We start from the raw sequence: 12,690 nt of genomic DNA, 5'->3' as shown, positions 1-12,690 counted from the left end.
TTTTATTTCTTCGTCTCTGAGGTTTTTTTCTGGTTTTATTTTGATACACAAACTGTTGATCAGTCGTCTGACAAATTACACAGATACTAAACAAACGATCTTATCAATTTACAGGAGAAATATAAGTTTTCTGAATGTAGCCCAGCAGATTTGTGCTGTAGCTCACACCGGTCTGAGCTCCCTTGTCTGCGTGTTTTCTTTAAGCCTTTAGGTATCAGAAAAATTGCTTCCCAGCTGTCCCACTTATTTAAGTTTGCTCACACACACTGGCACTCCTGTGCTGATTTGATCCAAGCATATAACCCTGTAAGGCTCCTCTGTGTTTGCTGGGATTATGTGGTCTAGATTATCCCCTCATTCCTTACAAATGGCACCGCGGTCCTCCAGGTAGAAGACTTGGCCTGGAGAGAAAGATACAGCTCAAGCATGAAGGCAGTTGAAAGGACACCCTCTTTAAACCTCTGTGTTCAATGCATCCTTGAAACACAAAGATCTTATGGACACCTTCAGAATACACCTTTGAGGACACATACTGTGAGCTAGAAAATGCTCTATTTGCATGATACGCCAGCCTTTTTTTTCTTTCGTCTTTCTGTGCATGTCAACCCATTAGGTGCTCCCTGTGTCTCAGTGGGCTCAGGTCTTTTGAGGGGTGACATGACGCTCCAGGCGAAGCAGGCAGACAAGGCGCTCATGGCGTAGGGGTGGATTTGCTTGCTTGCTTCTGTGCTCTGCTTCCTGCTGCCAAATGTCTCCTGTCTTACCACGAGGGAATATATGGATGTGTATGTCTTCGGTTGCGTGTCTCTTATCTCCTTTTGTCTCTTTCAGATCGGCACAGGTTTCAAGGATGAAGATCTGGAGCAGCATTACAAGTTCTTAAAGGTAAAATCATAGTTCAGACTTCTGAAATTCTGCAGCCTCGTAATTTTAAAAACAGAAAAAAAAAAATCTGTTCTGTGGTTCTTAAAGATGGAAAAAAAAAAAAACAAACAACCCGAACAATTCTTTGGGCCTTGATTCTACAACGAATGACGAATGTCTCATCCCCCATTTCACATGTGATAGTGGTCAAGGATGCACCAAAAACACAACTTGTATGCTTTTTGTTGTTGTTGTTTTGTTTGTTTTATTTTTTATAAGCAGCGCTCGTCCCCACCTGAAGCTTGTTGGCATGTTATCTGATATAATGATCGTGCTGTATATCAAAGAAAAGGAACGAAACCTGGACACTTGGAAATGCACTTCTTGGCTTGCAAATGTGTGAATTTACTCCCTCCGCTTTGGAAATGCTGGGCTGTGAGCATATAGCACTTCTGTTTCACCAATAATAAAATGCTTTTAGAGTAACTGTGCAGGCGTGCTCTGGCATTAGGTTACGAATGGTTTTTTTCAATTTATGTCTGAAGAGGTTTGTTCTAGAGCATCATTTCAACGAATTGATAACTGCTGGCTGAAAACGATTCATCGGAGACTTAATCTGCTAAATTCAGACCTGCTTTCATAGACCTGAGAGCCGAGGCTTTCAAAATGTAGTCATCTCGTTATTAAAGTGTAATTATTGGATGACACCATCTGTAAATATGTAGTCCGTGCTGTTTTGAGGTGAAATAGCCTTATAGAAGCGTTTTAAAAGGTGAAGGGTTTACACTCGGTGGTACAAACTGCAGCTCGGTGCAGAATCACAGTCGAGCAGTGATTGAAAAGGCAGTGTAACCCCCCCCCCCCCTTCCCCAGCCCAATACAGCCTGTTCTGGAGTGCTATGTAATGAAGCCCTCCATCTGAAAGTGATGGATGGTGAATTAAGGTGAGCTGCTAGTGGGGCCATGTTGCTTTAGTTGCAGCAGGGCTCCAGACAGGGAGACTATTGGCTCTGTCCACACTCCTCTGAGGTGCTGCACTCTAACGAGGGACACACTGATTCCCCCCCGTCCTCATGCTGATTCTTATACAGGACCTGCCAGTGCAGCTGCTGAAATCAGCTCCCATTTGGATCTTTTTGCTCGCTCTATGATTAAAAACTGAATATCATTTTATTTTTTATTGTTAACTGTCTAGTTTTCACAATTTCCTGGCACTTAATTGAGAATTTAATAAGCAGGAGAATCAGTTGTTAGTTGGGCCACTTCGCACTTCAAGTAAAATTGCAGTTTTTGTGTTTTTTGTCTCTTATTTCTATCATTAATGACAAAACAAAACCGACTGTGAGAAACTGAGATCTGGACATGTGGCTACAGATAGAACCACAAAGACGGATCGGTTTAATTGGAGGTAAAACCAAAAGTGCAAAAAAAAAAAAAAAAAAAAAAAAACAAACGCAGGAAATGTCAGCAATCATTCGGTGATGCACACCCACAACTATGTCAAGTCCTGTAGATCAAAATTCTGGCTGTAACTTTATTGTTCAGATTTGTTTTCTCTTCTGGAAAAAATGTAGCTGGCTGCACGGCTTTATTTCTTTTCAGCATAGTTGCAATATCCCCCCACAGTGCTGCTGTAATTGGTTGGAATGATGTCATCTGCCTCAATTCTTAGGTGGTGGCCTTAAGAAAGACAGCATTTCATTTATTTCACAGCATTACCAGCAGGGTCATACGTAGCACACACAACACAAGCAACGCAGCCCAGAGCTGTGTGAAAGTTATAACATTCAACTCAGCCGCTCGGCACCCACTTTCAAGTTAAATTTAACCTACACAACCAATATGTCAGGAAAATGAAGTTAGCAGCCGTGTCCATCTGAGGGAATGTGCTCATGCATCTGTTTGAAGAACAGTCGATAGGAAAGCTCTCTCTCTGAAAAGAGAGATTGACCTGAAGTTTCCAGCCACAGGCTTCATTCTTAAAGCTTGAAAACAAAAGCTTCAGAGGGAACACACACAGCCTCGTCTGATGACTTGAATTACAATATCCTGTAATTTCTGCCCTCTAACGCCAAGAAATAACTGTACTAAATCCCTTTCACAGTTTCTCTTGCCTTTCATTTTGCCGTTATGCAGAGCTATTATGCCTCTCCTACACCTTTACACTGACTCCAAGCCATACATTTATTGAGCTAGAAACTGTTTTGATCTCGGTTAGATCTTTGTCCGTCGGTTCATGACAACTAGTGAGCGAGCAGGCGTTATTCTTTTCATTATAGCTGGTTGCCAGCAGCTTTTGCTCCTTCCTGTTTTATGCCTCTAACTTTTGTCCTTCACATTTAAAAGCCAGCTCTCTCTGTTGTTTGTATGATATACGACCCTCTGTTTGCACACTTTTATCAGAGAATTTCAAGACCAAAGCTGTACCAAACTTGAACTGATCCATAACAATCAGAGGAGTTGAGCTTTTTATTTTTTCCCCCCATTTCTTGATAAAGCAAAATCTTCTACAGCTGGCCCCAAAAGTGTTTGTCCTCAACAATAACATCTTTCCTTGATTGTAGTTACTGTCCTTAAATAGGCGTATATACATTTGCCCTGAAGTTGAATTCTTCGCACAGTGCTTCGGGTGTTTATACATTAAAATCAACAGGCATTATAGCAGCAAAATTAAAGAGTTTCCATAACTAAACTCTTGAGGCTCATGCAAAGAAAATATTTATTTTCAGGTGACCATGAACGACTGACGATGTAGATCTAAAAGCTTCCCAATCAATTACTCCGCCTACAGTTGTCCTTTCGGGTCTTTTAATGCATGGCAACGCAGACATGAACAGATGTGAAAGTGTTGCAGCCGTTTATAGCAAGCTGTCACATGCTTGAGCTCTGCTCTAACGTAGCTTCAGCGTGCAGCGACTGTCCAAATACTCGCTGCGCTCTATGTGATATCTTCATCGTTGTGACTCAGTCGCTTAATTCGCCCTCACCTTCATGCCCTGCTTGGGTTTTGCAGTGTGTAATCAAGGCCCCCTCTCCCTCACAGCAGCAGGACCGTTATTTGAGTATCCACCTTTCCCTGTCCAGAAAGGGCCACAACGATGTTCGTTTTATCTCTACGGCGGCCAATATATGGAAGCTCTCAGTCTCATGCCATTATAATCATGTAATAAATAGAACGCAAATGGCAGTAAGGTGATGACTCTAGATGAGAAATAAAAGGAAAGGACAACATGTTGTCAACTGTAAAAAAGCGTCTGTTTATATTGATCAAATTGGCCCAAATAGACGTGATCATCACAGGCGGATGATTAAATAACCATAAAGAGACAGATATGGTATGGATCAGTTCTGCCTGGCTGATCCTGACCTGTCATATAAAGTATGTGAGCGTATCGGAGCATCACTAAGTGTAACTGAGTGGCCACAAGTTTGAGCTCTGACAGAACTCTTGTGTCTATCAGCAGCAGCGTTTTGTAAGGCTCTTCACGCCTACCAGCTCGCTCATTGTTATTCACTCCATATCAGAGTGTCACTTGAATGCCTACAGAATAAATACTGTTTGAAAATCAAATAGTGTGCTGGAGCTTTGTTTCCCTGGTGTTACTTCACTCTGACCTAGTTCTGTGGACACTGCAGCAGTCTGCTTAACATTGCACTGTTTCAGAGCCACGTTCCCTGAAATGATTGTTCCACAGCAAAAGGGGTGGGTATCATTTTGGGAAAGTGTGATAGCCATGCTGACAGAACGAGTGGGCCTGTCGAAGTATGAGTAAAGTAATGTACAAGGTGTAGTTGACAGTTTGCATGAAGGAGAGGACCAGTTCAGTGGAGCCCTTAAATGATTTATTTATTTATTTATTTATTTATTTTTTACGAGGTGAAATTCAGGTAACATGCATGCAGATTGAGGATTTTCTGAATGAAACTTTCATGCCGATGTGTTGATAATCACCCTCTCGTGTTGCTCCTCAGGAAGGTAGGAGTCATTACAATCTGAAAGTGTTGCAAATTTGTACCGTCTCTTTAGAAGTGATTGTAAAACAGCAACAGCATCCAGCAGGGCATCCACAACCACTCTGTCACCGTCTCTTTTTTCAGCTTCCCTGCAAATACATTGGGCTATTTTTATTTTTTTTTTTCTATTATTATTATTATTTTGTCATCTTTCTTTGACATTGTGTAGATCTTGTATATCTACAGCAACGTCTCCTCTCCCTCTGCCTCTAAGAAACATAAAATTTTAAGACAAAGGCTGTATTTTATTTACTTAGTTTATGCACATTCGTCTCCTTTCAGCTCAGCCTGAGAGTCTGCTGGTATTTGCAGTCGTGTAACTTTCTCCTGCTTTCTGTTTCTCTGTGTGTCATACTCCCCCCACACAAAGCAGACAAGACAAGTTGATGAGTCATGTTAAGTCCAATAAAATCCCTCAGAAACCAAAGACGTCAACCCCAAACTGCTGAATGTCAGGCGGAAATACCAGAGATTTTTATTTCAGTATTTTTAAACACAATCTGGTGACAAATATAGAAAGATGGGCCTGAATCAATCTGGCCCGAAACGACCTTTACTGTCCAGGCTGGATCCAAAAGATACACATAATTCAACTTTGTACAGTTGTATCGTTCTGAAACTGAGTACAAGTCAAACATAACCAAACGAGGATCGCTGGGAATTAAAATGGAACAAGATAAGGCTCAAAGAGTGACTCCAGTCTCTGTTTGCCGTTTATTTCCCGTAGGAGCACATTCTGCCGAAGCCCCGTGCCTACTACCGCTTCGACCAATCAGCAGAGCCCGACGTGTGGCTGGATGCTGTGCAGGTTTGGGAGGTGAAGTGCGCCGACCTGTCGCTGTCGCCCGTCTACAAGGCTGCAATGGGAATGGTCAGTCCAGCTTTTTAATGCCTCCCTCTCCCCCTGTTAAAGTCTCTCCTGTTACAGTCTGTTGCCTGCAAAGAGAAGTCGCAATTAGTGCCTCTTAATTGAGTTATTAAAAATGTTGTAAAAGATGCCGGATTTAATGGAACAGATACTGCTTTATTGCCTGCATGTTGGACACAGAGTCCCTCAGTGCACATAAAAATGTTTGCCACAACATCAGAAATACACAGCACTCATTTTAATCACTAGAGGGAAAATGGCTCTGTCTAAAAATATTTTATAGGAAGAATTATGTTACTTTTTTTTTTATGTTTTTGGCATTATTGGTTATAGAGCGCTGAATTTCAAGGTGCTTGTTTTCGGTTTTCAGTGTGAACTTAATTTTTTAAACATTTGGATTTGCTAGAATCCAGACACGGGAGATAATAAGCATTCTGTTTTACTGTTGTTTTGTGGGGGGTTCTTTATTGGTTTTGAGGCTCCTACAAGTCCGTAATTGTTGACCAAAAGCTTCCAGCTCTCAGTGATTAGGTGGATTATAGTTTTGTGGTGAGCTCTCAAAGTTTATACCGTCAGAGTTAAATGGAATTAATGTTGCAACAGACTATTTATCGGCGAATCTCAATCATACATTTCATTTAATACCTCAAGAACATCTTGAATAGTGATTAATTTCCAGTTTTCAAGCTGTTCTGGTTATACAAGAAAAATGCATTGTATTTAGAGGATGATAATAAAAGAAACTGAGAGGACGAGGAATTAAAGCAGAAAACTCAGCGAGTTTGATGTTTTAAAACCTTGAACTAAACATATTGTATTTGTTTTCAAAGCCTCACAGTGAACAAAATAATTCAGCACGGCTCTGAGAAGACTACGTGCTAATGGCAGTGGTTGTGTTCACTGACTGAGACTTTTCTGCATGTCTGCTCCCAGGCGGATCCAGAAAAGGGCATTTCTCTGAGGTTCCCCCGATTCCTTCGGATCAGAGATGACAAAAACCCAGAGGACGCCACAACCGGAGCTCAGGTACGTCCAATCCGCCGCACTGGGAGAAGCTACTGAGAACACTTTCAGCACCGCAGCAAAATACTTTTGAGATTCACTTTGTAAGAATCAAATATTAAGTCTGCAAGAAGGCACGAGGTCAAGCACGGCAGATGTATGTTTGTCACATGGAGATGATGCTTCGTCCTCATCATCCCACACAAATCAAATTGCTGTAAAATTTCAAGGGTGAGCAGCTCCGCAAGGACGTGCTGCGTCTCTGGCGTCGAGTGAGGGATTCAGGGAAATGGGAGTGTGTACAGTACAGTACAGTAGAGATAAATCTAATGTTTGGGTTTCTCTTATGTCCTCATCTGAGCGGAAACCTTTCCCTTCATAACGACATCATCCGCCCAAAGACATGAATGAACGTTTGGTTTACTGTAAAATGATGCTCACTTCGTTGCCGCTGACCTGCCCACTGACACCCCCCCCCCCCCCCCCCCCCCCCCCCCCTCCCCAAACACATCAATTTTTCAGAACCAAACCGAATTACAAGTCAGCGCACACCTCAGTATGTCACTGCAGAGTGTATTAGATTGAATGCCTGAGGTCTAACTGCCCCCGCAGGGGCTGTTAAGAACCACCTCTTCAAGCTCCATTTATATAGAAACGTGCTGCATGTTAATGGTGTTCAATCAGTCAACAAACAAAGAACTGTGGTTCACAATTATTTTTGTTTTCTGTTAGTCTGTCAAATTGTTTCTTGATCAACCAAAGAAGCATTTAGTTTGAAACATGTAAACACACGAAAGAAGACACAACCTGAAGAACACACATTAGTTTTCTTTCAATTAATCATTCAATCGTTTCACCTCCAAAACATTTTCCACATTTAAATTATGATTATTTTTTTTACGGAAAGAATGAAGTAACATTTTAACTGCTACCTGCAGCCCTATTTTTCTTTCTCCCATTTTTTTTTTTCAAATATTAAATGTTCAATCAAAGAAGTTTAAGTTCATCTTAATTAAAAGAAAACTGAAATGTTTCTGTGAAAACAAGCTAATGTTTATTAATTGCACAAGGTCACTTCCTGTAGCTCTGCTCGTTTTATTTTCCTTAAAGTTACAATCAATTACGGCTAATACTGTGCTGATCCATATTATTGACATTATGTCGGTATAATCAGGGAGTCGTGTCAGGATTAAGATTACTTTTCTGAGAAAGGCCCGGGAGCAGGAAACAAAACAAGAAATAAGGAAATGCAGCATGCTTCTCACTTAACTCAAGGCCGACTATAAAACAAGACAAAGATCGTTTCACTTCTTTTTGAAGGAAAATCAGGTTGAAATATTGAGGGACTAATTAAGCAAAAGAGCATCAGAGCGTTTCTCAGCTCCTGCTGTTTGCTGATTCATGCTGCGTACATCAGTTTTTCCCGCCCCCAGATTCCTTTGACCTGGGGTGTAAAACCACCTCAGTAGCTCCAGGTGTGATCAAATCAACCAGGACTGATGTTTTCCCAACGCTGATCACAATAAGCCAAAGATCAAACAGAACATCTTCAGGTCCGGAAAAGCCCGCGATGCTGCAAAACGACTGTGTTTGCTGTTCGATGCTCGACAAATAAATCGGTGGCAAGTCAACAACTTGTTTCAGCCTGTTTGATAAATCATTGTCCCTCATTTTTGGCAAGTCATTGTTACGGCATGCTTTGTTCGACACCAGCTAAATATCTCAGGATGCTTTTGTGTCCGTCTATGAATCATAAATAAAAATCAATCTATCAGCGAGCCACTACCTCCTGCCAAATGACAGATGCTGGCGATGATTGGCTCTGCTTTGTAAACACATTTAAAATGGAGCCCTGTTGTTGTTGTTGACAATACAGTAGAGAAAAGAAACCCTAAAACAATCTAACGCTCGTCAGCATCAAGAATCCGCCCTGGAAGCTTACTAACTGATTGACACTCTCCTCTAAAATCGACACCAGCTATCACACAGAAATTGCTCTTGTGTGCGTGTGTTGTTTAACTTTTGTTGACTTTGTTGGATGTGAACTCTGTGATAATGTGGATGAATCACCAACCGTCTGCTACCTCTAGAGTTTCGATGTGTGTTTAAATGACACTTCTGTCAGGTAGGTCATTATCTGTGAGGAAGCGCACACGCTCACCAACCCAGGGCTCCTGTGGAGAGGACTAAACACTAAGCTGTAACGTTTTCATTTATTTTTCTGCTTTCACAATGAATGATTGTCTATGTCGCTTGGTTACTGACGTCCGTTGTTTTCGGAGGTGCGACGTAGTTTCGCATTTTGTGATTTATTATGAAACTAAATCTTTAATATTATAATTCACTCTGATGTGAATTATAATATTAATTCTAAAAACTGGATGAGGGCAGCTGAGAGTCAGAGCTTGACCTGCATTGGAGAAATAATGTTGTGCTTGATTGTTTTTCTCATCACTGCCGTGCTGCTGCTGAGTGTGGTTAGCCTGCTGTTCACATTATTTATTGTCCCGCCCTCCACCCCCCTCAAACCGACCCAGCGAGCTCGAGCAAACGCACCCTCCATCTCCCAGTGAGCAGCTGGGAGTCACTGGCTTCAAAGCCCCGGATATGAATAATCAAATTATTTTTAGCTTTTCCTCTTCATGTAACTGACACGACCTCATGATTTCCTTCCCTCCACCTCTCCATCCATCCTTCCCTCTCTTTCATGTTTGCTCTCCTGTGCAAACTCTCTCCCCCCTCACTCTTTCTCAAACATCTCTGTCCGTCACATCTCTGCAGATTGCCGATTTGTACAAAAAGCAGCAGCAGGTCCAGAATCAGGGGGAGAAAGCTGACCTGGAGGACTACTACTGATCATCTGCAGTGGAATAATAAATAATGGCAGTTTCAATGTAATTGTAAATAGTGTCTCTCTGATTGTAATGTTGAATTAAAATAAAGGCGTTTGCTGCTTTTAAGCAGCGTGTGATTTGTGTTATTGACTGAATCTGTTCCTTTACTGACCACAATTTTCATTTTTAGAGCCGAAATTGCATAAACATCTCGCTGCATACTGTGCAAACCTCCCACCACAGCAAAAAAAAAAAAAAAATAATCTTAACTGACTCAGCAGCTACAGCCACCCTGCTGGTGATGGATCTCTATCAAAGATTCACTGTGCGTGACATGTATGTGCAGAATACTGACATGTTGAGTGGCCTTCCACATTGACCCTCAAAAGGTGGCAGCAAAGTGCACCCATCGTTTGTGTGTCATTTTAATAAGGGGACAAGCCAAGGAGATTCGTGGCTGCCTGAAACATCAGCAGGAGCTGACAGTAGCTCAAACAGCAGGACAAAAGGGAGAAGCACTCAGTTTACATTAGATGATGGAAATCCACTAACTGTCCTGCTTGAATCAATCGCAGACTGGAGATGTGTTGGGGGGGGGGGGGGGGTGTCGGGTTAAGAGCCAAGGACGAGTGGTTATTACATGGGGAAAGCAAAGAGGATTGTGGGTTTTTCTCTACAGTGATGCCACGAGGCTGCTTGCAACACAGACTGAACCGTTTTTGTGTTCAGGAGCTGTAAGCAACTCGCAAAGCGCATTAAATGCCAACTGGCGTGAACGTGCAGGAAATTGTGTCTGCTGACACTGACGGAGGCCGACTGTGCTCGAGAGTTCCTCTTTTGTACACAGATACAAATAACAGCGGCGCAACGCATCTGCTATCAGGACGGGCAGAACCGTCGGACTGGAAGCGGCTCGTATCTCCTCAAACAAACTCCCGAGTTCTTCCAACGCCTTGAAGGAGGCGTTAACTTATCCTGCGCCTCACTATCAGCTCTGGAGATGCAGATGTCAGTCAGATATACATACAGCTGTCATCCCACCTGCAGCATCTCAATTGTTTTTGTCTGTCGTTACTTGATTGTGAGGAGGTCAGGTTCAGATTTCCACGCTCCTGAGAGGAGGAATCCCCCCCAACATGGCCTTTCCTGGTCACTTTTACTGCTTTGCTCGCAGACAGGCTGCTGACAGCGTGTCCCTGGTCTTGTTTTTAGCTTTTCGGGGCAGGGGGTGTTCACCAGGTGCTCAGTAATGCATTGCAGCATTAGAAGTTGTGCTGAAACACAATGAGATGCATTGGAGGGCCAGCATTCCTGTGGGGAGAAGGAGGCGGGGGGGGGGCCACATCAGGCTCTGCGCTTTGATAGCTGTGGCTTGTCTGAAGAATATTTACATGTAAAACGTTGGCATTTCTGCGGTGACTCTCACAGAATGTGGCACACAGTTCTCCCATGTGTTTCCTGTTCTCCGGAGCTTCTAACATCACTGTTTTGTTGTGAGCATGCATACTGTAGGGCTGCTGGCTGGCTTGTTATTTATGTGTGTGTGTGGGCCGCATCCTGTGTCTGCTGTCGGGGAGTTTGAGAAGGGCACCATTGTGGTAGAATAATCAAGAAAATTCCAAATCTAAATTTGCGTGTCATTTTCATCTCTTGGTTTTTCTGTACCATACTCGCATTTTTCCTTCATCCTTTATTCACTTCTTGCACCCTCGAGGACTTAAATGTGTTTTTTCATCCGTTTGCTCTTTAAATACATCCCTTGCACACGTCTTTGGTTACATCCAACACCCATCTTGAATATAATCATCACATCTTCTTTTTCTTTTTTTTCTTTTTGGTCTCACTTCCTGGTGTTACCAAATCTGAATTTCAAATAGCATTTGTCAGCTGCACTGATGTTTTAGAAGTTGGCTTGAAACAGCAAGTGTGAGGGACAGAAAAGGCCCTAATGGAAATCAAACAAGCAACAGAGCATGAAATATTGAAAATGCAAATATGTAATGAATTCAGTATTTTGTGTGCTGTATGATCCGGGCTCTTGTTGTGAATTACTCTGAAGGTTGACTGCAGCAAACGTCTGATGCTTTATTTGTGTACGTGTGATTGTGTAAGTGGATGGGAAGCGTGATTGTTTGTCTACCTTTGTGCAGGGTGTAAATGCCTACATGCTGAAGCTTTCTGTATTTGTTTCCTCTTTTGTATCTCTAAATTGATTTTTTTTTTCTTTTTTTTTCAAATCATCGCCATGTGAAAACACATTTGACTGGTTAACCGTCTTTCTGTGTGCATATCTGTGCCGCCGATGTTTACACAGGAGAGCAGCTGGCGTACATCATACGCCTGCGGGGCATTGCAGCACAGCGGCCTCCATCTCCGCCAAGGTCCTAGCCCATGTTCAAACAGCTGCGCTGTTAGTTCACATCAAGTCACCCGTTCAGGCCACGTGCTATCGCAAACATACCTGCTAACCAACTCTGGACCTTTCTGTGCTTACAGCTAGGTGGGCTTTGGATATAGGACATTTAAGAATATATAAATCTAAAAAAATAAAGATTCCCCAAAGTGATCTGTGGTGCTGTGACAGATGAAAGCTCATATGAAGGTGGCTCCTTTGTGCTGAAACTGTCCCCACTGTGTGGCTCTTTTAAAGTTTTAGGAGGTGTCTCCTAAAGAAGGTTTATGGATTACCTTCGGCTGCAGAGAAAAAAGGGGGCCTCTATCAAAAAAATGTTAGGTTTCACCTTTCCCTGTCCTTCTGTGTCTCTCTCCCCACCCCACCCCACCCCGTTCTCCCACATAAGCTATCTGTCTTGTTCACAATACCCCTTTCTCCACCCGAGGAACAATGCGTTTGTTCTCTTCCACCGCCTCCTCCTCGCCATCCCTCCATCCCTCGCCATCCTTCCATCCGTTTGTTTGGTGCTCTCTGTGACATCTCTGCCATGCCAGGCTGTGAGGGAGAGAGGGAGGGACAGGCCCTGCCATTGTCCCCATCCAGGCCCCCGGAATATCAATAGTGTTTTTCTTGAGCAGGAGCGCTGAGCGTTGGCCAGTAACCTTTTGGATTTGATGATGTCAGGCCGTCTCTTTTTTCAGGCCCTTTATATG

General features: G+C 42.8%; 1 protein-coding gene across 1 annotated transcript in view; it reads left to right on the top strand.

Annotated features, from left to right (window-relative positions):
- Positions 1-9,706, top strand: part of lig1 (ligase I, DNA, ATP-dependent) — a 46,079-nt gene extending 36,373 nt beyond the window's left edge. The window contains exons 24-27 of the mRNA XM_029524619.1: positions 832-885; positions 5,606-5,749; positions 6,680-6,772; positions 9,530-9,706. Coding sequence (XP_029380479.1) covers positions 832-885; positions 5,606-5,749; positions 6,680-6,772; positions 9,530-9,604 — 366 coding nt within the window. The 3' untranslated portion in view covers positions 9,605-9,706. The remainder of the gene's footprint in view (positions 1-831; positions 886-5,605; positions 5,750-6,679; positions 6,773-9,529) is intronic.
- Positions 9,707-12,690: the final 2,984 nt, after the last annotated feature.

Source organism: Echeneis naucrates, chromosome 17 (assembly GCF_900963305.1).
Source record: "Echeneis naucrates chromosome 17, fEcheNa1.1, whole genome shotgun sequence".
Taxonomy (NCBI): Eukaryota; Metazoa; Chordata; class Actinopteri; order Carangiformes; family Echeneidae; genus Echeneis; species Echeneis naucrates.
The sequence above is the reverse complement of the archived record's forward strand: the minus strand, read 5'-3'. Positions and strand labels throughout refer to the sequence as shown.